General features: G+C 42.4%; 1 protein-coding gene across 1 annotated transcript in view; it reads left to right on the plus strand.

The window, feature by feature from the left end:
• Positions 1-1,880: 1,880 nt before the first annotated feature.
• Positions 1,881-25,733, plus strand: part of LOC120310110 (microsomal triglyceride transfer protein large subunit-like) — a 30,375-nt gene continuing 6,522 nt past the window's right edge. The window contains exons 1-12 of the mRNA XM_039348152.1: positions 1,881-2,079; positions 5,081-5,268; positions 6,921-7,049; positions 7,568-7,675; positions 9,477-9,593; positions 10,546-10,685; positions 12,476-12,626; positions 20,517-20,674; positions 21,204-21,372; positions 23,789-23,896; positions 24,001-24,213; positions 25,321-25,535. Coding sequence (XP_039204086.1) covers positions 2,013-2,079; positions 5,081-5,268; positions 6,921-7,049; positions 7,568-7,675; positions 9,477-9,593; positions 10,546-10,685; positions 12,476-12,626; positions 20,517-20,674; positions 21,204-21,372; positions 23,789-23,896; positions 24,001-24,213; positions 25,321-25,535 — 1,763 coding nt within the window. The 5' untranslated portion in view covers positions 1,881-2,012. The remainder of the gene's footprint in view (positions 2,080-5,080; positions 5,269-6,920; positions 7,050-7,567; positions 7,676-9,476; positions 9,594-10,545; positions 10,686-12,475; positions 12,627-20,516; positions 20,675-21,203; positions 21,373-23,788; positions 23,897-24,000; positions 24,214-25,320; positions 25,536-25,733) is intronic.

Raw genomic sequence — 25,733 nt, forward strand, 5'->3', positions numbered from 1 at the left:
ATGGGTCAGACACGACTTCGCAACTAACAACAATAAAACTATACCAGTATTGTAGTCCATGACTTACAATCGCAATTCAGGCCAGAATTTCCATTGCTAAGCAAGGCTGTTTTAAGTTGAGTTGTACCGATTTTATGACCTTTTTTGTCATGGTTGTGAAGTGATTGACAGTAGTTTTTAAGTGAACCACATGGTCATTAAGCAAATCCAGCTTCCCCCATTGACTTTGCTTGTCAGAAGATGGCTGGGAAGGTTGCAAATGGTGATCACATGACCCTGGGACAGTGCAACTGTCATAAGTGCATACATTTGTTGCTAAGTTGCCCAAATTTTGACCCTGTGACCGTGGGGTTGCTACAATGGTTGTAAGTCTGAGGAATGGTCATAAGTCACTGTTTCAGTGCTGTTGTAACATCAAACGGTCGCTAAATGAATGGTTATAAGTTGAGGACTATTTGTATTTTAAATAATATTTTTAAAAACCAAAACAATTAAACATCAATTCTATCTGGGTCCCTAAGACTGAAACATTTTGCACAAGTTTAACAAAGAGATTTATTTTTTCTTTATAAATTTGATTGGGCAGCAAAAGCTCCTAATCTTACTTTGGCAAATTAATGTGATTAAAAGAACCAGCTATTATCAGAAAGGTATGTAAACAACCAGAAGGAATCTGGGAGCACCTTTTCCCAAAAAAATAAATTTGCTTATGTTTTTTAATAAATTTGTTAGAAAAAGTGCTACTACACTCAGATGATTTGCCCTCGTAGACAAACACAACTTTCCTCTAGTAAAATGTGTAAACATGCTACACAAAACCCCGAACTCTGCATTGTACTGCCTCAAATTTATTTCTCCCAAATGAAGTAATTTGGAGAAGGAGGAAGAGCCAGCATCAGCCAACATAAGTGACCATAGATAGTCCTTGATTTACAACCGTTGGTTTAGTGACTGTTCAAAGGTACAACACTGAAAAAAGTGACATGACCGTTTTTCACACCACTGTTGTAACATCCTCATGGTCATGTGATTAAAGTTCAGGCGCTAGACAACTGTCACATTCACATGGGGTCACCATTTGTAACCTCTCCAGCTGGCTTCTGACAAAGTCAATGGGGAAAGCCAAATTCACGTAATGACTGCATGATTCACTTAAAGAACTACAGCGATTTGCTTAACAATTGGGGCAAAACAAAAATCGTGAATGGGGCAAAACTCACAAACACTTGTCTTGTTATCAAACAGATATTTTGGCTTAATCATGGTCATAAGTCAAGGCCTACCTTTATGGAGGATACATGTCAAGGGAAAATCGTATGTTGTTCTTCCCTGGCTTAAAAAAAAAAATGCTTGCAGAAGATATAATGAAATGTATTGGACTGGGCTGGTGGGATGGCATCTTCTCCCTGAAAGCATTTGTTGCAAAAATCCCTTTTCTTTTTTAAATTCTAGTGGGAGGCACAGGGAGTTTTCCCCGTGTACACCAGGGAAGGAGAGGCCTCCTTTTACAGCTTACAAAGTTTCCATGTCAATTCCCCTCTTGAGACAGAGAAGGGGATGAAAGCAGGAGAGGGGGGGGGAGCAGTCTCAATGGTTGTGCAAGGAATAAAAAGGGCCCATTCAGGAGAGAGACTGATTGACACTCACAGTTTCTAAGAGAGCCCAAATCACTTTGTTTCAAACCTATCTTGATTTGAAGCTCTCTCTCTCTTTCTCTCTCTCTCTCTCTCTCTCTCTCTCTCTCTCTCTCTCTCTCTCTCTCTCTCTCTCTCTCTCTCTCTCTCTCTCCCTTCGATACTTCCTTTTTTCATTTAACTGGCTATGAGCTATTAATAATTTGCTTTTCCTTGTGATGTGTAACTTGGGGATAGGAAGCAAGACTGGGCTGTGCCCACATGATATGTTACTCTCAGTTCGGCTGAGTCTCTTTTGAAAGAACAACCTCACTGCCCTCCTCCTGGCTGGATTCGTTGCCCATTGGTGTGCTCAATTTTGCACCAGCAAAACACACCATGAAGTTGCAGGCAGCTTCCCGGTACACTTGGTGGCTTTTCTTTTTCTTAGCTGCTACAGCAGAAGGTAAGAGACAGAACATTGTTATTTTAGGGCACAAGAGGAAATTGGACATTGTGGGAAATTATTGTCACTTTTTTTACCCCAAACCCCTGATGCCAGCCACTCTCTATAATGTAAGATCTAAAAAAAGGATGTTTCTGATTTCACATCCCTGGATTAAAAGCTTTGCCTCTGAATAGTGCTGCAAATTCTGAGCATGTGTTGCTTTCTGTGACTATTATTTTTGATACTTCAAAAACACGATTTGCTGTGGACATTGTATAGAATTGAAAAACCTAAACCCCCAATTGAAATGCTAATTAACAACTGAGAGCATTGAAAAGGTGGGCTTCAGAGAAATTATAAATACCTAATTGCATCATTGCATAATAAAGCTAAATGTTTAATTTATTAAAGGGACCCTGAGACCGAAATGTATTGTTTGGTCTCAACCAATGTTGAAAAATAAAACTGATGTGGCCAAATCAAATTAAAGGATTTCGAATGATGACAAATGACACCTAAAGTGTTAAGCTATGCTGTGCAACCCCCTACATGCCTTCTTACCAGACCTCGCTTCTGAATTCATTGGCACTTATTATAGTTTAAAAATGTATTTTTTACTATAAATAAAAAATAAAAGTGTGTGTGTGTGTGTGTGTGTGTGTGTGTGTGTGTGTGTGTGTGTGTATCAACACAGCTGCCTAACGTGCAAGCAGCCCAGGTTCGAATCTCAGGGTAGGGCTGACTGATGAGAGCTAATTAGCTCAAAATAGCAGAACAATAATGGAATGGCTTGCCTTCAGAGGTTGTGGATGCATCACTGGAGACTTTTAAGAAGAGACTGGACAGTCACTTGTCTGAAATGTTATAGGGCAGAAATGTCAAACACAAGGCCCAGGGGCCAGATGTGGCCCACGAAGTGGTTTCATGTAGCCCGCGAAGCCATCCTGGAAACAGTGAAGGAACGGCCCCCTCTGCCTTGGCTCTGGCCCAGGCCAGCCGGGAGCCAATGTACAATTTTGTGGTGGCCATCTATGCCGAAACACATTCAGTTTTAGCTCCACAAGGCTGTCTGGAAACAGTGAGGAACCAGCCCCTGCCACGTTGGCCCCGCCACCTGGGTGCATGCTGGGGAGGTGTCACCCTTTGTGAGGAATGAAGAAATGCACCATCGCCTAGAAGTAGCCAGCAAATGGCCCTCGCCTACTTCACCTATCCGGCTTGATGCGCTCCAAGGGAGGGGTTTCGGCAGGCAGCAAGGTGCTCTCCTCACAGCGTCAAGAAGCTGAGCCGGGCGGCACAAATCCAAAAAGAAGTGGGAGGCCACCCAGCCCCCAGCTTGCCCGGTTTCGGCAAGCAACGAGGCGCTTTCCTCACAGCGCCAAGAGCTGAGCCGGGTGGCACGAATCTAATGAGAAATGTAATGCTGTCTAGCCCCCAGTCTGCCCAGTTTCAGGAGGCAGCAAAGTGCAAAGCTGACGAGCTTTGCACCGCCCGGCTCAACCTCTCAGCACTGTGAGGAGAGCACCCTGTTGCCTGCTGAGACTGGGCAGGCTAGGGGCTGGGTGGCATTGTGCAGGTAATGTTGACTCTCACGCTGCTCATGGCATCCTCTCTAGAGCCCACCAAGCCAGATATGTGAAATAGGTGAGGGCCATGTGCTGGCTACTTCCAGGTGATGGTGCATTTCTTCATACCTCACGAAAAGTGACACCTCTCCAGCTTTGTTTCTTGTCTGTTTTTCTCCCTCCCTTATCTCAAATATTTTCCCACCACTCTATACTTGAAGGAAGGAAGGAAGGAAGGAAGGAAGGAAGGAAGGAAGGAAGGAAGGAAGGAAGGAAGGAAGGAAAGAGAGGAAGAGTCTGAGGGAACTCCTGCCTTAGTCCTGCCCTGCTGCCCTTTCACCATCCCCTTGCCCCCTCCTCCTGGTCTATCCTGGGGGTCTCCCATCCTATTGCTAAGGAAGCTTTGGATACAAAGCCGGGTCTCCTCCCATGGAGAGGGAATGGGCCTCCCTCTGACTTTGCCCTGGTACTCATCATGAGCAACCTGGCTAAGGAGAGCAAGCATAGCAGCAGCAGCCTTGAGGAGGAGATAAGTGCACCTGGGCACACCCTTGGGGAAGTGGGGCTGGGTTTGGTGCCATGGGTGCTTGAGGGCCAGGCTGGGCATTTGACCTCTGCTGCCCAAGGCTCCAGGCAGTCTATGCCACCATTCAGCCCTCCCCCCCACACATGGCCTGAGAGGAATAGTGAGGCTCATGCAGTGGACCATGCCTTGGCACTTGCCCTAGTCCCACTCCCTTCTGCCAGAGACCCTCAGATCTGTCCCACTCCTGCCCAGGCCCCCACAGGCATCCTTGATGCGAATGATGTAGAGCTGGCTATGCCCACCCAGTAGGCCACATCCATTCCATCCACGCCCACCCAGTAGTCTGCACTACTGCCTATGCCCACCCTGGCCACACCCACCTGGCCCCCCAGGGCAACCGCAATGCTGATGCAGCCCTCAATGAAATTGAGTTTGACACCCCTGACTTAGAGACACTTAAGGGTTGGTTGTTTCTTTCTGTATCTGTGTTACTTTCTCCTAAAACTAAATAGTTATTGATGGTAATTAGGGAAGCCATTGCATTCAGCATGGATTTCACAGTAAAATGTTGATACATAGTTTCTGAAGTAACACAAAACTAGGTTACAGGAGACTTCAGCCATTCTTCCAACAAGCTATGTTGCTGAGTACATTATGTTAAAATGTATATGTTGTGTTTTAATGCCATAATGCTTGTTCATGGGTTAGCTTTTGCGTGAAGCCAATCATATCCAGCTTTTTCAATAAACGTATGATTAAGAGAAAACATGGCTTACTAAAATTAGTGAATCCAGCTAACCAGTTTTTTCTCATGTATCAATGACTCAATGACTCAATGATCATATATCATTGATAGTATCAATGACTCAATATCTTATTTAAAAGCTTCCAAGTTACATCAGCATGGGACTCTTCTTTTTTTTTTCAGGAAACTTGAAAACACTTTCTTTCAGCTCAGGAATTCTCTATCAGTACCGATACTCACTAGACAGCCAACTAAGTTTCCTATCCAGGCCAACATTGCAAAGAAGCAAGCTCCAAGCAGAAGCTGTGGTTGATGTGAATCTCTTGTGGAGCAACACCGACAATGCAGGCGAACAGCTGCTCCAAATCCAAGTTAGTTCTGCTTTTCTGCTTTCTTGGTTTTCAGCTTCTGTGGAAGATATGGCCATTCTATAGATTGGGGGTCTTCAAATGTGGCCCTTTTATGACTTGTGGACTTCAACTCCCAGAATTCCTCAGCCAGGCACACTGGCTGAGGAATTCTGGGAGTTGAAGTCCATAAGTCATAAAAGGGCCAAATTTGAAGACCCCTGCTATAGACCCTTCAACTTTATTTAACTCTACTCAGATGATACATTTCTTCCTGTCAGCGCTAGTCTTCTGAAGAGCTATTTGACAAAAAAGCAAGACTTAGCTTTTATTTATTAAAATGTTAAGCCACGTTTTATTACTTTGTAAGTAACTCAAGGCAGCAAATATATATATTACTCCCCCGTCCTGCTATTTGCCCCACAACAACAATCCAGTGAGGTGGGTTGGTCTAAGAGAGTGACTGGCCGAAAGTCACCCAACTGGCTTTCATGCCTAAGGTCAGACTAGACCCCACAGTTTCCTGGTTTCCAGGTCAGCATCTTGATGTAAACAAATTATGTATAAGGCAAATCTAAATCATTTATAAAAGTAAGTGTAATAATAAAACTCTTCTCAATGGAACAGTGGTGACACACTGTCACAATGACACAGTATTTAACTGATGAAAAAGAGGAGAAAGAAATGAGAACACAATCATTGCAAGATGAGCACTCTTGGATCGTTCTCCATACCAGCATTCCATCTTGCTTCTGACTGAACCATTTGTGGCCTAACATTATTTATTTATTTAACATATGGCATATAGTGTCAGGGAAATCTACACATGCTAGACACACAATGCAATCCTGACAGCTTAGAATGCTAGTTCATGCTGTTCAGCGCTTGCGGGCCTATCCTTGGTGCACCACGGGCAGGCAAACAACTTTACACCAGCTAGCTCAGTGGTTCTCAACCTGTGGGTCGGGACCCCATTTGGGGTCGAACGACCATTTCACGGGGGTCACCAAACAAGGCTGTCCGCCATTTTTCCCCCTTTTCTTTGGCCACGCCCCTGGCACCCGGTGATGTATAAGTGGTTGGGGGTCACCACAACATGGGGAACTGTATTATGGGGTTGCGGCATTAGAAAGGTTGAGAACCACTGAGCTAGCTAATGGCGTTCGTGTTGCTGGCTCTTCTGGGTTCCTCTGCCATTCTCACCTCACCTCACCTCATGTCACAATGCCTCGTGTTCAGCCAGGTCCAGTGCCAGCTTCTGCTACCCACACATACAAACACAGCTAGGTTTTTCCCACTGAAATGGTACCCGTTAATCTACTTGCAATATTGCATGATTTTAAACTGCTGGGTGGGCAGGAGCTGGGGATCGAATGATGGGAGCTCACTCCATCTCACAGAGCTGGGCTCGAACCATTGGCATGTGGACCGTTTCTGGTCAGCAGTTCCAGCATCGTTAAGCCTCTGTGCCACCACTTCGCCTATTTGTGGCCTAATTCTACACTACATCTAAGACTAAATACAACTATAGTTCTCCTTTTCCTTTTAAAATCTGATCTACCTCCTTGCTCGAAACTGTATTCTTATATACTGCTTTATGACACAGTTTTCACCTCTTAATGCACATTGTTGATTTGAAGTGTCCCGATTTTATTCTACCCATTTGGGGGACTTAGCTCCATGACTTAGGCATCAATCAAGATTTGGAAAAGAAGGATCAGACTAGCAAAGGCCATTCTGTAAAAGGCTCACTGAACGCTACCGAAGTCCAGCAACCATTTTTCCTCCATTGGAATAAGGGAAAGGTATGTAAATATTTCTCTGCCTACAAACTGCTGATGGCCCCTTTTCATTCAGACTTGTTTACATGCTGTTTTCCCTTCAGTTTTGTGTTCAAGCATATTTTTCTGGGCATCCACCCTTGACTGCATATTGAGATCTTAGCTTTCAATACACAAAAATGTTACGGTGCTTAGTAAGAGGGCACTCCTTTTTTCAGATGGACAAGCATTGCCCTTTTTTTATAGGAGTAAGATTGATATCAATAGGCAGCTCCTGGATTCTGCTACTACCAAATGCATCAATTGCTCCATATTCTCATCTCATCTTCCCCAATCAGTTGCCCTCCAGCTGAATTGAGATGATAGGTCCTGAAATTCCCACCTAACCCCTCTAACGCAGGGAGGGAGCAGAAAGAGGAAGGGAATGACCACAGTGAATTGAGAAAGCCTCTTTCTGCCATGAATCTCCTGTGCACTTTGTTATTCTTTCCCAAGCTTTAAAAGCTGACCTTTCCCTGTAAAAACTGACCTTTATCTTGCAGGTTGAAGCTTTCTATGTAGCCAAAGAAGAGAACCCTTTAATTTTGGAACTGAAGCGAGGTCTTCTCAGCCTTCTCCAGTTTCAGATCCATTCTGGAACAATGACTGAGGTACAATATAAGGCAGGGGTGTCAAACTCAATTTCATTGAGGGCCGCATTAGCATTGTGGTTGCCCTCGGTGGGGGCAGGAGTGTGTGGCCAGGGTGGGTGTGGCCTATTGGGTGGGCGTGGATAGAGTGGGTGTGGCCTACTGGGTGGGCATGGCCAGCTCTACATTGTTCGCGTCAAGGGTGCCTGTGGGTGCCTGGGCAGGAGTGGGACAGATCTGAGGGTCTCTGGCAGAAGGGGGGTGGGACCGGAGCAAGCGCCAAGGCATGGTCCATTTCTTCATTCCTCACAAAGGGTGACACCTCCCCAGCATGCACCCAGGGGGCGGGGCTGACGCAGCAGGGGCTGGTTTCTTGCTATTTCTAAACGGCCTTGTGGAGCTAAGACTGAATGCATTTCAGTATAGATGGCCATCACAAAATTGTACATTGGCTCCCGGCCAGCCTGGGCCAGGGCCAAGGCAGCGGGGGCCGTTCCCTCACTGTTTCCAGGATGGCTTCGTGGGCCACATGAAACCACTTCGCAGGCTGCATCCGGCCTTGTGTTTGACATGTCTGATATAAGGTTTCACTGAACTGTATAGCATCTGCAATTCTGACATCTATCTAAAAATGGTAGTCCTAAACTTACAACCATAATGGAGCTTGCCCATTACAATCATAAGTCATAATGGTCATAAAGCAGGTCACCACATCACTGGCCCGATTTTATGACCTTTGTTACAGCAGTCATTAAGCAAATCGCCCTGATCATTAAATGAGTCTGTAGTGATTAAGGGAACCCATTGTTTGCTATGGGGTGTTTTTGTCAAAAGTTGGAAGTAAATGCTAGTTTTCAGCAAAAACGTCATAAATCATGATCATGTGACCATAGGATGCTGCAAACAATTGTAAACGTAGGCTCGTTTTCAAGTCACATGACCATGGAGGGCGGGTCTCAGAACTTTGGTACAGAGTTATAAGTACCTTTCAAGGCTCTGTCATAACTTTGTAAGTCATATGTCTGGTTATCAATTGAGGACTACCATAATTTTACCTGAATATTGAATCTACCACTCTTGGCTAAAAAAGTGTTTTCGTACATTGAAATAAGTCAGGCATTATGGTTTAGGCAAGTTTCATGATGATTTGAACAATACTAATCTATAATGGTCATTTATTTGGTCGAATGATTTCCATTTATATGGCTACTTTCCTTAAATTCATTACTCTGCACAGCTAAGAATATTTTTAAAAAGCACAAAGCAGAAACAAGCAGTGACAACAAATATATAAACCACAGCTAGGGTAAAGGCAAACTCATCAAGAGTAAACCAATATAACCATTGTAGATTATGCTTCCAGAAACAGAAAACTAAACACTGAATAAACAGCACTTATCATAGAAATGTATTGCTAATTCCAATGACAAAAGAAGTACCTAAAATTACATATGAGATCACAGGGCAATTCCTGCCCTTCCATACAGAAAAAAGTCATAACTGGTTTACCCTTCTCAGATACCTTTTTATTTTTAAAAGCAAGGACAACTATTTCCAGATTCTAGAGAAACGGTTTCAGGCAGTCCTGCATTTTTATGGGAATCTCTAAGTCTGGAACACATTGGAATGAAGTGGATTTAATATAAATTCAACCCAGAAGAATCTGTTTTATAAGAAGCGATCTAACACAGTGCATGTAAAATAGCCAAAATTTCACAGGTAAAATCTTTAAAAAACAAAATAAAACAGATGTTTGAATTATGTCACGGGCTAATGTTACATCTGCTAATTTAATCACTGTATACCCATTTTTATTGTTTAGGAGGACATTTCTGGGAGCTGTCAGGTTACCTATGCTGTCTCTAAGGATACTGTTTTGAAAACAAAAGACCTACAGAGCTGCATCAGACCGAAATTTGGATTCAGCACAGCTAACAAAGCAAGTCAATTTCTTTTCATCACATTGTGTATTATACATATTTCAGATATACTACTGTTTGTCTATTAGAACTCCGTGGCCACTTCCACCATGACATAATTTCTAGTTTATCTTAGTTTACTATGAACAGAAAAGTTGTTGGTGGACAAACCTCAAAATTTCCTTCATTTTTCACAGACATACAAATAAAATTAACCCCCACACTAACATTAGTTAGAAGCCAGGATTATGATTATGATTTCTTATGCCAAACATGCCCAAGCTTGTAAGCATATTTAAATCAACATTGATTTTGGGTTTCAAAATGTATTTGGAGCAAATTAAAAGATACTCTGGGTACAAAGGTATTAAAATAAGTTATACTATTTAATCTGATTTATTGCTGTATGAGAAGCCATGTTCTATCATTCTTCATGTCCTAGAGCCCCTACTTTTTGTTGTTACACCACCCACACACACACACAAACACATTATAATCCTATCCTTCTCCTAGAAGGAAAGCAATGATCCTAGGAAGAAGAAACAATTGGTTTGGCCATCAACCTGTAATTTCCTAAACAAATGTTATTGGTGGTGTAGATGCCATTTTTAAGGACATTCTTGACCATTATCAGTCTATGGCTCAAACCCAGATTCATTAACACTATTTTTTTTTTAGCAAAGTAATGCTTGAATGTAATCAACTAACCTGTGGATTGAGGTTTTTTTTTTTTTTTTAATTTCTCCCTGCCAGAATGCAGTATGTGAACTGTTTGGTGCTACCTGAGTTTGCTTGTTCACTTGCAGACATTTCATTATCTAACCAGGTAACAACATTGAAGCTCTGATGAAGTTACCCAATCAAATAATGAAACATCTGCAAGCAAACAACCAAACTCGGTTCAATTCTGAGCTACATATATTCTCTTCTGTTGGAAAATGCAAAATGATAATATTTCTGTTCTTTTAACAGATTTTTGGACTTCTGTGGCACCCCACAAGTAAAAGCCATTACGTTATGGAAGGAAATCTCATAAAGTCAGCCTCGTCTGAGGAAAATCATATAATTTATCAAGGCCTAAAGTCTTCTGTTGGATTCAATATTACCTCCAGGTTAATTTTGTAGGGATTCATTCAGTTGATCTGCAGCTTGGTGAAGTTTAACAGAATAACAGAGTTGGAGGTCTGCTGGTCCAATCCCCTGCTCAGGCAGGAAATCCTATAGCAACGGTCCCCAACCTTTGGGGCACCATGGAGAAAAGTTTTTTCACAGACTCAAGAGTGTGTGATTTTGTGCGTTGCTTGCATCCCACGGATGGGATGCAGGCAGCGCACAAATGGGGCTTTGCTTGTTTGTGCGGACCAGGGGTTAGGGACCCCTACCCTATAGCATTGCAGACAAATGGTTGTCCAATCTCTTATTAACGACTCCCTGTTAATTAGCTTTAGAAAATGTCATCTTGCTCGTTGCGGCTGAAGCCAGGATGCCAGGAAAAGCACAGAGGACACAAAACAGTCTTAAGTCACTTTTTTCAATGCTATTGTAAGTTTGAATGGTCACTAAATGAACTGTTGTAAGTCGAGGACTACCTGTATCTCTTCCTTCTTGTTGTCTTGTGGACTTTGCATGTTGCATACAAGGCGTGAGAATTGCAACAAAATGTTGCATGGTTGGGTACTTCTTGTCAGGTTTGAAGACAGCCATGCCCTCTTCTAGAGTGCTCCATTCCATTACCTTCCTTATTTTTTATTCCTCTTAAGAACAGGGAGTTATCACTGTATTTTTGTAGCCACTGAGCAAGCTTGGTCTTCATTTACATATCTTTGCACCCTCCCCTCAACTACAAGAAGACTTGGGGAACTGAGTTCAGAACGAGGATGGAAGATAAAAACCCTGATCAAGCTTAGATTCTCTAGTTTTCTTGACAAGAGTACATATGTGGCTTGCTGTTGCTTTCTTCCATGATGTGTTTTTACATGCCAGTCTAGCCTATCATTCTGTTACACTCTGGAAATCTCCTACTCAAATACTAACCAGGTCTGATCTTTGCTAGCTTTCTCAAATACAGCCAAGTTTGGCTGAGTGCTGTATCAGAAGCACTTAGAAGGAATGCCTATTTTAGAAAGTTTCCTCTATGTTCTAAATTATCTTTTTTTCAGTAATGTAAAAAATCCAGTGATCCACACTACCTCGTTCTGAACTCAGTTCCCCAAGTCTTCTTGTAGTTGAGGGGAGGGTACAAAGATACGTAAATGAAGACCAAGCTCGCTCAATGGCTACAAAAATACAGTGATAACTCCCTGTTCGTAAGGGGAATAAAAAATAAGGAAGGTACTGGAATGGAGTACTCTGGAAGAGGGCATGGCTGTCTTCAAACCTGACAAGAAAGTACCCAACCATCCAACTTTTTGTTGCAATTCTCATGCCTTGCATGCAACATGCAAAGTCCACAAGACAATAATACAGGAGGTCCTCAATTTACAACAGTTCATTTAGTGACGCTTCAAACTTAACAACAGCATTGAAAAAAGTGACTTAAGACTGCTTTTCACATGAGTGTTGCAGCATCCTCATGGTCACCTGACTAAAATTTGGATGCTTGGCCAATGATTCATATTTACAACGGTTGCAGTGCCCCGGGGTCATGTAATCCCCTTTTGTGATCTTCTGACCAGCAAAGCCAGCGGGGAAGCCAGATTCACTTAACAACCGTGTTACTAACTTCACAGCTGCAATGATTCTTTTAACAAAAAAAAAAAAAGATTGTAAAATGGGGCAAAACTCACTTAGCAAATGTTTCACTTAGCCACATAAATTTTGGGCTCAATTGTGGTCGTATGTTGAGGACTACCGGCATGTAAAGGCAAAGGGCCAATCGCCAGCCTCTTCCCTCTCTCCCTAGGCAACATCTGGAGTTTCTGACTCAAAGGCCTGGATCCGAAGAACTCCCTGGAAAGAATCTTCAGAAAACACTGAACTCTCTCCTGGGAAAGCCTCAGCCCATTGACCTGACAAGCCAGCCATTCAAAAGGATCTGCAGTGAATGCCCAACAGTGAGTGAGACAGAAACTTTAACCTAAGTTTAGATCACTATTCTGACATCGTCTGAATCTCTTCTTCTTGTGCCATATCCGTTATCGGAGGTTGGGGATCATGTTGGCCATCCTGTTTTTATCAGCAGCTGCACGAAAAAGTGCTGCTGAGTTTTGTTCAAACCAGTCCCTTAGATTTTGAAGCCACGATGTTCTTCTTTTGCCTGGACCTCGTTTGCCTTCAATCTTTCCCCGGAGGATTAAATGGAGCATGCCGTATTTTTCTGGGTGTCGCATCACATCTCCGAAATATTCTAATTTTCATTTTTTTAATTGTTTTGATGAGTTCCCTCAGCTTTCCCAGGCGGCTTATCACCTCCTCATTTCTGATCTTGTCAACCTAGCTTATACGTAACAGCCGCCTGTAAATCCACATTTCAAATGCTTCTAGTCTCTTCAGGTGGCCTTCTGTCAGAGACCAACTTCTACTCCATAAAGCAGGATAGAAAAAATATATCATCTGACAAATCTGCCTTTCATAATTTTCAAGCAATCAGTAACAGGAGCTGAAACCCGAATGCCAGGACACCAAAGTAAGCCTAAAACGTAATTATAATGTATAGATTAGGGCTGTGCAAGCTTTAACGAAAATGATTTAGAAGAAACCTTCACAAAGACTGTCATAGTCCTTCCTCACTCTTCATGGAGACATGCAGGTCTTCTTACAGGACTATGTGGGTTCCTGACAAAAAAAGATGATGATGATGCTTTAAAAGTTGAAGTAATTTGAATCAATGGATTTCTTCAAGGAGCATCATCTTTTTTTATATTTAGGATGCTGGAATGAAAAGCAAAGAGTTGCTGCATTTACAGGAAAGTCAAAGCAGTTCTCCCATATTAGTTTAAAACAGGGGCCTTCAAACTTGGCACTTTAAGACTTGTAGACTTGTAGACTTCAACTCCCAGAATTCCTCAGCCAAGGCTGGCTGAGGAATTCTGAGAATTGAAGTCCATAAGTCTTAAAGTTGCCAAGTTTGAAGGCCCTTGGTTTAAAACATGTACAGTCCTAATTCATATTCCTTTATACAGGTAGTCGTTAAGTTAGACCAGTGGTTCTCAACCTATGGGTCGGGACCCCATTTGGGGTCGAACAACCATTTCACAGGGGTCGCCAAACAATGCAGTCCACCATTTCCCCCCCCCTTTTCCTTAGCTGTGCTACTCCCTTTTATTCTATTGGCTTTTGAAAGCCAATAGAATAGACTCTTTTGAATAGAGTCTAATTCTATTGGCTTTCAAAAGCCAATAGGAATTGTCCAGGCTGTCTCTGCCCTGCTGAGCCCGCCAAAAGTCCCATTCTGCAAACGGTGCTGAACTTATGACCGGTTGAGTAGTCCTCGACTTATGACCGGTTGAGTAGTCTTGGGGGTTGGGGGTCGTGGCATTAAAAAGGTTGAGAACCACTAAGTTAGACCATAACGGAACCTGTTAGATTATAATGGAGTCATAAATTGTAACGATCTTAAAACAGCTCAGTCACATGACCGATCCAATTTCACAACTTCTTGTGGCCGTTGATAAGTGAACACCAAGGTCATTAAGCAGTCCCACCATTTGCTATGGTATGATTTTTGCCAAAACTGAAGTGGGTCTTGGCAAAACTGTCATAAAACCTGGTCACATGACTGCAAGATGTCACAGATGGCTATGCTGTTGAGCACCTGAAGTGCAATTATGTGACCCCAGGGGCTGATTGTGGGAACTTAGGATTCTGGTCATAAGTCCCCTTTTTCAGGTAGCTCGTAAGTCGAGGACCACCTGTATAATATGTATGTATAAATATTGGAGGGGGAATGTTTTCTTTCCTTGGACATGCTTCTTTTGACTTCATCTCACATTCGATGGCAGATTACTTTGAACATATCAGAAAACGTGCAAAGATAGTTTTTATATGATTTATAGGAGTTCACAATAATTGTCAGACTGGCCCCAACTTGCTCCCTAGGAAAGAATGATCCTTGACTCCATAAGCATTAAGGAAAAGGTACTTTTACTGGAGATGTTAAGTGCAGCGTGAGCAAGGCACGCTCTGAAGGAAAACCGTATGAAAAGCATGTATTGAGCGCAGTCCCTGATGTCCAAAACTCCTCTGGGAGAGCAGTCCAGTCAGGTCCCATTCTGAAGTTTTGGGAATGTGGTGCCTCCGGCGCCAGGACAAATTCCTTTCCCTGGTCGGTGTCCTTGAAAAGGAGGAAGAGGACTCAGCTTAGCACCTCTGATTCCTGTCAAGGTCCATATTCCCCAATTTCACACAAGATCCCTTCACATCCCTGAGGGGGGACATGATAGCAGTGTTCCAATATCTCAGGGGCTGCCACAAAGAAGGGGGAGTCAAGCTATTCTCCAAAGCGCCTGAAGGCAGGACAAGAAGCAGCGGATGGAAACTAATCAAGGAGAGAAGCAACCTAGAACTAAGGAGAAACTTCCTGACAGAACAATTAACCAGTGGAACAACCTGCCTCCAGAAGCAGTGAATGCTCCAACACTGGAAGTTTTTAAGAAGGGACTGGACAGCCATCTGTCTGAAATGGTGTAGAGTTTCCTGCCTGAGCAGGGGGTTGGACTAGATGACCTCCAAGGTCCCTTCCAACTTTATTATTGTTATCTCCAGCACTCTTCCCCTCCCAAGTTGTCCCTCCTCCCTCAGGCCTTGGCACTTGCTAGCAAGCTTCAAAGAAGGCGAAGGTAGGCAGCTGATAATAATCCTTGCAATTCCTGTCTGATGAACATTCTCAGACCACAGGGGAATCAACAAAGGGAAGATTAAAAAGGTTACAGTGGTAACCACCATTGGAAACTCTGATCCTTTTTTCCCCCCATGGATTGCAAATATGGCACAAAGGAAAAAAAGTATTTCACTGTATAGTCAGAGCTGCCATCTTGACTTTTTTTGACCCACTCAGACCCCATCTCAGAACATTTCACACATTCACATGTAATGTAGACTTGCTTGGTTTGAATACAGGTAGTCCTTGACTTTCAACAGTTTGTTTAGTGACCCGTTCAAAGTTACAACGGCACTCAAAAAAGTAACTTATGACCATTTTTCACACTTAATAATAATAATAATAATAATAGTAAAGTTGGAAGGGACCTTGGAGGTCATCTAGTCCAACCCCCTGCTCGGGCAGGAAACCCTACACCATTTCGGACAAATGGCTGTCCAGTCTCTTCTTAAAAACTTCCAGTGTTGGAGCATTTACTGCTTCTGGAGGCAAGCTGTTCCACTGATTAATTGTTCTCACTGTCAGGAAGTTTCTCCTTAGTTCTAGGTTGCTTCTCTCCTTGATTAGTTTCCACCCGTTGCTTCTTGTCCTGCCTTCAGGTGCTTTGGAAAATAGCTTAATTCCCTCTTCTTTATGGCAGCCCCTGAGATATTGGAATACTGCTATCATGTCCCCCCTTGTCCTTCTCTTCGTTAAACTAGACATACCCAATTCTAGCAACCGTTCCTTATATGTTTTAGCCTCCAGTCCCCTAATCATCTTTGTTGCTCTTCTCTGTACTCTTTCTAGAGTCTCAACATCTTTTTTACATCGTGGTGACCAAAACTGGATGCAGTATTCCAAGTGTGGCCTTACCAAGGCATTGAAGAGTGGTATTAATACTTCGCGTGATCTTGATTCTATCCCTCTGTTAATGCAGCCTAGTACTGTGTTGGCCTTTTTGGCAGCTGCCGCACACTGCTGGCTCATATTTAACTGATTGTCTACTAGGACTCCGAGGTCCCTCTCACAGTTACTACTATTGAGCATGGTGCCACCTATGCTGTACTTGTGCATTTGGTTTTTCTTGCCTAAATGTAGAACCTTGCTTTTTTCACCATTGAATTTCATTTTGTTAGTTAGTGCCCAGTGTTCAAGTCTGTCCAGATCCTTCTGTACCTGAAGCCTGTCTTCTGGAGTGTTGGCTATTCCTGCCAGCTTGGTGTCATCTGCAAATTTGATGAGTTCCCCATCTATCCCTTCATCCAAATCGTTGATGAAGATGTTGAAGAGTACTGGGCCCAGAACAGAGCCCTGGGGCACCCCACTACACACTTCCCTCCATATAGATGCAGTTCCATTGAGGACCACTCGCTGAGTACGGCCGGTCAGCCAGCTACGGATCCATCTGGTGGTGGTTCTGTCTACCCCACATTTTTCTATCTTGTCAAGTAGTAGGTTGTGATCTACTTTATCAAATGCCTTACTGAAGTCCAAGTAAATTATGTCCACAGCATTCCTCTGATCCACTAATTTTGTCACTTGGTCAAAGAATGCAATAAGATTTGTCTGGCATGATCTATTTTTGACAAACCCATGTTGGCTTTTAGTAATGACTTTGTTTGCCTCTAGGTGTTCGTTGATTCGTTGTTTGATTATCTTTTCCAGGATCTTCCCAGGTATTGAGGTCAGGCTGATAGGTCTGTAATTTCCTGGATCCATTTTTTTTCCTTTTTTGAGGATGGGAACTACATCAGCTCTTTTCCAGTCCTCTGGTAGTTCCCCTGTGTTCCAGGATCTTTGAAAAATATAGTTCAGTGGCTCCGATATCACATCTGCCAGTTCCTTGAGAACTCTGGGGTGTAATCCATCTGGTCCTGGCGATTTGAACTCATCTAGGCTGGACAGGTGCTCCTAACCATTTTCTTGCCTATCTTAACTTGTGTTTCTGTTTTGTTTTTTATGGCACTATTTTTGATAGGTTGGTCTGTTTTTTCCCTTTGTGTAAAGACAGATGCAAAAAATGTTAAATAGTTCTGCTTTCTCCCTGTTGCTTGTCACCTTCTTGCCACTTCCACCCACTAATGGACCAATCATTTCCTTCACTTTTTTCTTGTTTTTTACATGTTGAAAGAAGCTTTTTTGTTATTTTTGACTTTGGTCGCAAGCCTTAGTTCATTTTGAGCCTTGGCTTTCTTCACTTCATCTTTGCAGGCTCGGGCTATTTGCTGATATTCTGACTTAGTTATGTTCCCCTCTTTCCACTTTCTGTACTTGTCCTTTTTATCTTTCAATTTGTCAGAGAGTTCTTTATGCAGCCATGCTGGTTTCTTTTGAGAGCTGTTATTTTTCCTCTTTGTTGGTATTGTGCTAGACTGTGCTTTTATTATCTCATTTTTCAAAATTTCCCAAGCTTCTTGAGTTGTTTTCCCCTTGAGGATTCTCATCCATGGAATCCTTCCCAAGCCCTCTCTAAGTTTATTGAAATTAGCTCTCTTGAAGTCCAAGACTCTAGTTTGACTGTGTTCTATTGGTTGTGCTTCTATAATGTTGAATTCTAATATTGCATGATCACTTCCTCCCAGGGTTCCTATGGCTTCAACACCGTCTATCATTTCATCTCTGTTAGTGAGAATTAGATCCAAAATGGCTAATCCCCTAGTTCCCTTCTCTACTTTTTGGGAGACAAAGTTGTCTGCTAGGTTTGCCAGGAACCTGTTTGATCTTCCACTTGGTGCGGAGTTTGTCTCCCAGTTGATGTCAGGGTAGTTAAAGTCCCCCATTACTATTGTGGTGTGCTTCCTACATACCTTAGTTAGCTGACTAGCAAAAAGTTCATCTATTTCCTCTGTTTGGTTGGGTGGTCTGTAGTATACACCTATGGCAATGTCATTTCCCCCCCCCTTTTATATTGACCCAAATGCATTCAAGACAGTTTTTATCATTGTTGTACTCTATTTCTGTGGAGATGTAGTTATTTCTTATATAGAGAGCAACTCCACCTCCTCTTTTATTTGGTCTGTTTCTTTTAAATAATTTAAATCCCTCTAGCTGTGTGTTCCATGTGTGAGTTTCATCCCACCATGTTTCCGTAATGGCAACAATATCGTATCTGCCCTCATTAACCTGAATTTCTAGTTCACCCTGTTTGCTGTTCATACTCTGTGCATTGGTGTATAAACATTTGAGTCCTTTGTGGGTGGCCCTGTGTTTCCTTTCTACATAACCTGTGTGGTGCCTGAGTTCCCCTATTGTCTTACCACCTATTTGGTTAGTGCACTTTATGTGGCACTCGCTATTAGAGGCTTCATTTTGATTGGTAGCAAGGTTGGTATTCTTGTCCACACACACATCTATGCTACATGCACTGATAGCCCTATAGTTTTTAAATTGCCGGGGACAGGGTTGTTCCGTATCAGTTAACTCCCTGTCCCCGCTGTTTAGTTTAAATTTCCCTCCAGAAAATCTGTGAATTTATAGCCGAGTAACTCAGTCCCTTTTTTTGATGGATGCAAACCATCTCTTTTGTACATCTTTTGATTGGACCAGCTACTGACATCGTGACTAATATATCCGAAGCCTTCCCCTTTACACCACTCCTTTAGCCACATATTGAATTGTGCTATGCGCTGGCCTTTTCCGTTTTGCTCCTTATACACTGGTAAAACCTCTGAGAAAGTAAGCCTACAGCCTATTCTGCTAAGTTCCTTCCCCAAGCTCTGGAAATCATTCTGCACAGAGAGTACATCTTTTTGGGACAGATCATTAGTGCCAAGATGTACAATAGCCTCCACATCACAGTCCTTGCTGCCATTCTTGATTATTTTAGAAATACGCTTCTTGTCCCTACTGGCAGTAGCACCTGGAAGACACCTGACCTCTTTCAAAGCCTCTGTGTCCTTTCCTAAATTTACATCCCTTATAATTGAATCACCTACCAGAAGGTAGCTTCTCTTTTTGGGAGCCTTTCTATTCTTGCATGACTGATGTGCAATACCTGATTCACACTTCTCCCTGTCAAAATCTAGTTCTTCATCTCGGATCACAATCCCCTGCTTATTTGAGTTATCTTCACAAATACCTTTACCAGTCTCCTTAATGTCCCTGTTAAGGTCAGCAAGGGCACTGTAGCTGTTGTGCAGGGACACAGTGAAAGCTTTGTGTTTATGGTTCACAGCTCTCACCCTGCCAGATCCCACGGTTGTCCACACTGCCCTTTTCCTGCAGGATCTTTGTGGTAAAGGGGGCTGATAGCAGGGAGGCTTACTAGAGTAGAGGGGCTGAACTGGACACCTAATTTCTGCCCGAAGAGCACGGATTACAGACCCTAGGTAAATGATCTGTCCTTGTAGGCTAGTGATTTGTTTACAGATAGGACAGTTTCCAAGTTTGAAAAGGGTACTGCGAAAAACAGCTGCAAAGCAGGTGTTGCACTGAACTAAGCCGGACATCTTAGATACAGGGGATGTCAGACACACTTGCCCTGAATGTACTGCTACTGTTTGTGATTTTTAGTTATCTAATTATATAATAGCACGTTCCAGCAGCCCGACCGAAGTTGGAATGGGGTTTAAATAGAGTACAATACACTATAAATATAATGGAGATCCAATCAGGGCCTTGCTACTTTCCTGGTGGATTCTCCCAAAACTTACAGTTTAAGCAGCAGCTGGTGGGATGTAGCACGTTCCAGCAGCCCGACCGAAGTTGGAATGGGGTTTAAATAGAGTACAATACACTATAAATATAATGGAGATCCAATCCAATTGCAGCATCCCTGTGGTCGTGTGATTTACATTCAGATGCTTAACAACTGGTTCATAGTTACCATGGTTGCAGTGTCCCAGGGTCATGTTTTGCGACCTTTTGACAAGCAAAGTCAATGGGGAATCCAGATTCACTTAACAACCAAGATTACTAATTTAACACCTGCAGTGATTCACTTAACAAATGTGGCAGGAAAAGTCATAAAATGGGACACTTAACAAATTTCTCATTTAGCAATATAAATTCTGGGGTTAATTATCAACGTAAGTCGAGGACTACTTGTACTGTATTGTTGATAAGGGTGTAAATATCTTAGTTTTATAGTGCCAAGGATATTTGATTAGCTAGAGGGCGCTGCAAATTGTTCTTGTTCTTTTAGCTCAAATCCTACTTGAAAACATTTGCCAAAAAGAAGATCAAACTGGACCACTCTAAAGCATCAACTACTTGGCATTTTTCCAAAGTTGTGCAGATGCTGCGTAGTGCCAAGAAGAAAGATATCCTTGTACTACTGAAGAAAGCTCCAGAGAGCATGTTGTAAGTAAAGGAAAATTATTACTCCTATTAAGGTTTGTTGCACAGTCGGCCAGATATTTAGGCTGGATTTAGCATTTTTATCCACCTATCGGGTCCTTCCCAAGGACCTGGGATAAGGAGATGTTCTTGTTTGATGGAGTTCCGGGTATCTTTGCAGGATGTAAGCAGCTCCAAGTATCCTGTCTTTTGCAATTGACTGGTGATAACTTTGCCAATGCCATGTTATTAGTTTTTCTTTCCTGAGGTTACATCCAACGTACTGCCATTGCTTTTTACAGTAATTTAAAGCAAAGGCTAATTAATTAGTTTAGGAAATGAGTGTATGGCGTTGTACTTATACAGGGTATTTGCAGGGAAGTATAAAAAAAAGCCAACCCCACAAGCATGTAATCAAAGTCCCCCCCCACTTTTCATGTGCGTGCAATGAGACTTTGATGGTAAACCCTAAACTTAATAATTCTGTGTGTCCCTTCTACCCCTGGCTATCTCCACAATTTTTTTTAAAAAAAATGCCTTATCCTATTTTTAGACCCTTCTACATTGAAGCTGCAGTAGCTGCCCATTCAACACCTTCCTTAGTAGCAGTGGGTGAATTTCTGGATTTGAAGCACATAAAGCAAATGTCCTTCTTGGAAAACTTTCTCTATGCTGCAGCTTTGTCTCCTCGTCCTTCCAAGGAACTTTTCAGTCTGGTGCTCGTAAGTCCAAGTCACTTCTGCTCTTCTCTGTACTGCTCTGTCCATATCTTGATGTTTCAATGTTGCTTTTATCTCTTTTTACTGTTAAATGAATGAATGCAAATGGATGGATGGATGACTAGAGCTAGGTAAAACTTCTGATGTGGCTGTGAGATGCCCAAGTTACACAGCAACACTGATATTAAGTAGCATGGTAGGACAGCGATCCCCACCCTTTGCAGCTTGGTGGCCTGGCCTGGCCACCCAGGGAGGAGAACCGGGTCATGAAACAGCGGGCCAGTGTGCAACACACACACCTCAACTTGCATGGGTGGCGGGCCAGCACACACAGGCATGTGCACACAGCTTGATTTGCGCAAGTTGAGCTGCGTGCATGTATGCACACACACCAGCCCGCAGCTCACATGTCCCAGTTCCAAATAGGCCACAGCCTGGTAGTGGGCTGCAGCCCGGGGGTTGGGGACCCCTGCCGTAGAAGAATGGAATACATTGAATTTGCTCAATACCTGAATTTGACAAAAATAGAGTACCTCAATGATTTTTCTATGGTTGTCTCATATATACATCCATGCTTTGTATTCAATGCTGGGTGACCTTTTGATAAATATTTGAGCTGTCTGCACTGAAGGAAAATAATTCCATGTCATAGAGCTTAATGAGATTAATAAAACAAGTAAAAACTTCACTGCACAAATTATATTATAGTAGCTCTGATAAGCAGCTATCCAGCTCCATTTAAACATTTCCTATGACAGGAGAGTTCCCCATCTCTGAAGAGAATGTATTCCACTGAAATAGATTATGATTAGGTTCTTCCCCTAATGGTCTACTAAAATCTTCAGCATAATAATGTTTAGCAATTGGTTCCAGTTGGTCCACTCAAAAAAACAAATCTTCTCCATCTTTTACCATTCAGTTTCATATAATAGAAGATTATTTGCTGTCCTTTTGTTAACATTCTCCAACCCAAACACATCTAACTCATCAGATATTTTTATATCTCACGCCATCTTGATCATGCTCTGGATATCCTCCATTATGTCAGTGTTCAGTCTGAAACAGGGTTCCCCAACCTGTGGGCTGCAGAAACTAGGAACTAGTTCCATTATGAACTAAGTTACATAAGTGAGTGAAGTTTCAGCTGCACGTGCACAGGATCTAGGTAATGTGCAAAATCACACACACACACACACACACACACACACACACACACACACACACACACACTGGTCTATAGAAAAATTGTTTTCTACAGAACCGGTCCCTGGTGCCCAAAAGGTTGGGGACCACTGATCTGAAATATGGTGTCTAGCATAGATCTGTATTATAATCCAAAGATACACTTCTTGAATTTCATGATGTTGGTTTTCTCCCAGTGTTTTCAGTTTGCCAAATTCATTACAAATTTTCATTCTGTTCTTATAGTACTAGGTACATTTTCAAGCTCCATGGCATATTCAACTTTTCCACATTTTCATCCAAATCATATACTATATAACAGTGGCCCCCAAACTTTGTTACCCCAGGGACTGGTTTTATGAAAGACAATTTTTCCACGGATTGGTGTTTCTGTGTGTGTTTGAGGAGGAGCACGCAACCTAGATCCCACGCATGTGCAGTTTACAGTAGGGTTTACTCCTCCGCCACTCACCTCCAACTGTGTGACCCAGGGATTGGGGGCCCCTGCTGTATAAAACTGTTGAATAGAATAGTTGCTGTGTGGTCCACCTGAGATCTCCTGCCAGGTTGAGCCTACGTTATTTATGCGTGCTTGTTGCCATAAAATCGTTTTTCTGAACTATAAAGATAAAGACTCCTTTGAGCTCTTGGCAACTCCATTGATACATCCATGTAGTTTTCTTAGCAGAAAGTCAGATTTGCCTTGCTATATTCTGGGATGTTTCTTTAACTTCTCAGTATTCCTTAAGGCCTTTGAATGTTCTAGTGCAGGGGTCTTCAAACCTGGCCCTTTTATGACTTGTGGACTTCAACTCCCAGAATTCCTCAGCCAGCATGCCTGGCTGAGGAATTCTGGGAGTTGAGGTCCACAAGTCATAAAAGGGCCAAGTTTGAAGATCCCTGCACTAGTGGTCTACGAACCAAGTACTAATCTGGTTCAACTGTACTTAGCAATTGGGAATCAAGTCAAGATTAGCACGCTGTTGCCAACTTGGGCATCTTCCAAATGACCACCTCTCCTTCTGAAAATTGAGGTTCGTACTACTGGAGGGCCTCCAGATTGGAGACTTTTGATACAGCAAGTACCATCATCCCAGTCAAATGATGAATGCAAAAAAAAAACAACAACCCTCAAATTCTTCAGTTGTTCGCTTCCATTCAAGATGACAATCCTCTTTAATAAACCCTTGAATGAAGAGACATCCATTGTCCTGTCCCTTCTCTCTCTTTCTTATAGGACAGACTAAACAAGAAAAACCTAAATAAAGTCACTTGGGAAACAGGAAACATAATCATTGGCAGTCTTGTGGGCAAATTGTGTCAGATGGATCAATGTGACCTGGAGGTGAGTTGATATTCTCCTTTCCACTCTGGACTGCCAATTTGAGTTTTAACTGGTGTCACAACGGTTCCTTTTGATTCGTTCTTTCCATCTCTTAAATAAATTAGGATGTCAGCTTTGCAAAGGAAACCATCTTGAAAAAACTTCATGGCTCCAAGACGGACTGGGGGAAGATGATGCACCTGTGGTCTCTGAAAAGCGCTCGGCTCCCAGAATCCATCCCCACCTTCCTGTATTATGCAGAGGAAGGCTCATCCACCATCTCAGCTGCAGCAGTGATAGCTCTAAAGAGATACAGTACAAAGCACATCACAAGCACGGTATGGGATATCCTATTGCTAAAATGAACCTTGCTAAGAATTAATCTTTAAAACCAGTGTTTTAATGAAACATTGCTGCTATTCTCTGCCAGGAAGTCCAGGACCTATATATAGTAATTGGATCATTTGATTTGCATCAGAAATTAATTCCATCATTTCCACAGTACCTTCCATCTATGGCAAATTCTTTTTGATTGGACTTCTGACTGTTTCTCCTACTGGTTGAATCTAAAGATAGGTTACAATAGATTAGGGGTCTTCAAACTTGGCCCTTTTATGACTTGTGAACTTCAACTCTCAGCCAGCATGCCTAGCTGAGGAATTCTGGGAGTTGAAGTCCACAAGTCATAAAAGGGCCACGTTTGAAGACCCCTGCTGTAGAACTTCAGAAAATAGCTTTGCTAGAATTGGATAATACATGGCCTTCATTGTGCATCTGAACCAGTCATAGGACTCTTTGTTTTTCTTTTTACGACCCTGTAATCCAGGGGTGTCAAACTTGCAACGTCACGTGACGTGTTGCGACGTATCGCAACTTTTTCCCCATTGCCATGGCCGGGATGGGCGCAGTTTTGGCATGACGCATCCGGCCCATGGGCCGCCAGTTTGACACCCCTGCTGTAATCTCTTGATTTGGAATGGGGTCAGGGCAACTGGATGGAGCTGAGCATTTACTGGCTGGAATCCCTTCCTGATACCTACATGAAGTTCGCAGCAGATATTTTCTCTTTGCCCCCTGAGAGAGAAACATATGCCACTATTTAGATCAAACTCTCAACCTTCCAAGTTTGAGAACAAGCATCTACACCATGCCACTCAGTCATAGGACTGTTGATGTAGGGAAAATAGGAGGTGGGATGATTAAATATATACATGCTTTGATTGAATCAAACCAAAAAAAGGGGATTTTAAAATATCTAATAAATAATGCTCTGATTATCCTTTACCATGCTGCATAAATCTAGTAGAAACTAGAATTTAACAATATCTTGAAATATAGAATGTCAAGATTTAAGCTCATTTGAATGGCAGAAAAGTTGCCATTCAAATCAAATTATTGTCACTGCACTAAAAATTTTATGGTTTGTATCTGTTTTCTGGCACCAGGTTAAAATGGCAATGAGACGCATTTTCCATCAAGTTCAGAGAAAGTATAAAAAATTTTCAAGATTGGCAGCTGCGGAGGTCCTCTTGGATAATAATCCCTCACACATGGACTTCATCAATATCCTGTTGGCCAGCAGACACCTTCCACCAGAAATGCAAAGATTTATATTGTCCAAAATTGTAGGCATTATATCTTCTCATAATCATCCAACCAGGTAAACTATATTGAATGTCATTACATAAAATTATATCTAATATTACCTCTCCATGACATCCAGTATTATTTCTTTTCACCCTTTCCTTCAATCTGTTACATTAAACCCAATAAAACGTCTCATGGATAATTCTGCTGCCTAGAGAAAAAAATCTCATATGAATCAACTTTATGTTAGGCTATATCTTTGATCAACTAG

Source organism: Crotalus tigris, unplaced genomic scaffold, assembly GCF_016545835.1.
Source record: "Crotalus tigris isolate CLP2741 ecotype Arizona unplaced genomic scaffold, ASM1654583v1 scf7180000018124.1459596, whole genome shotgun sequence".
NCBI classification, from domain to species: Eukaryota; Metazoa; Chordata; class Lepidosauria; order Squamata; family Viperidae; genus Crotalus; species Crotalus tigris.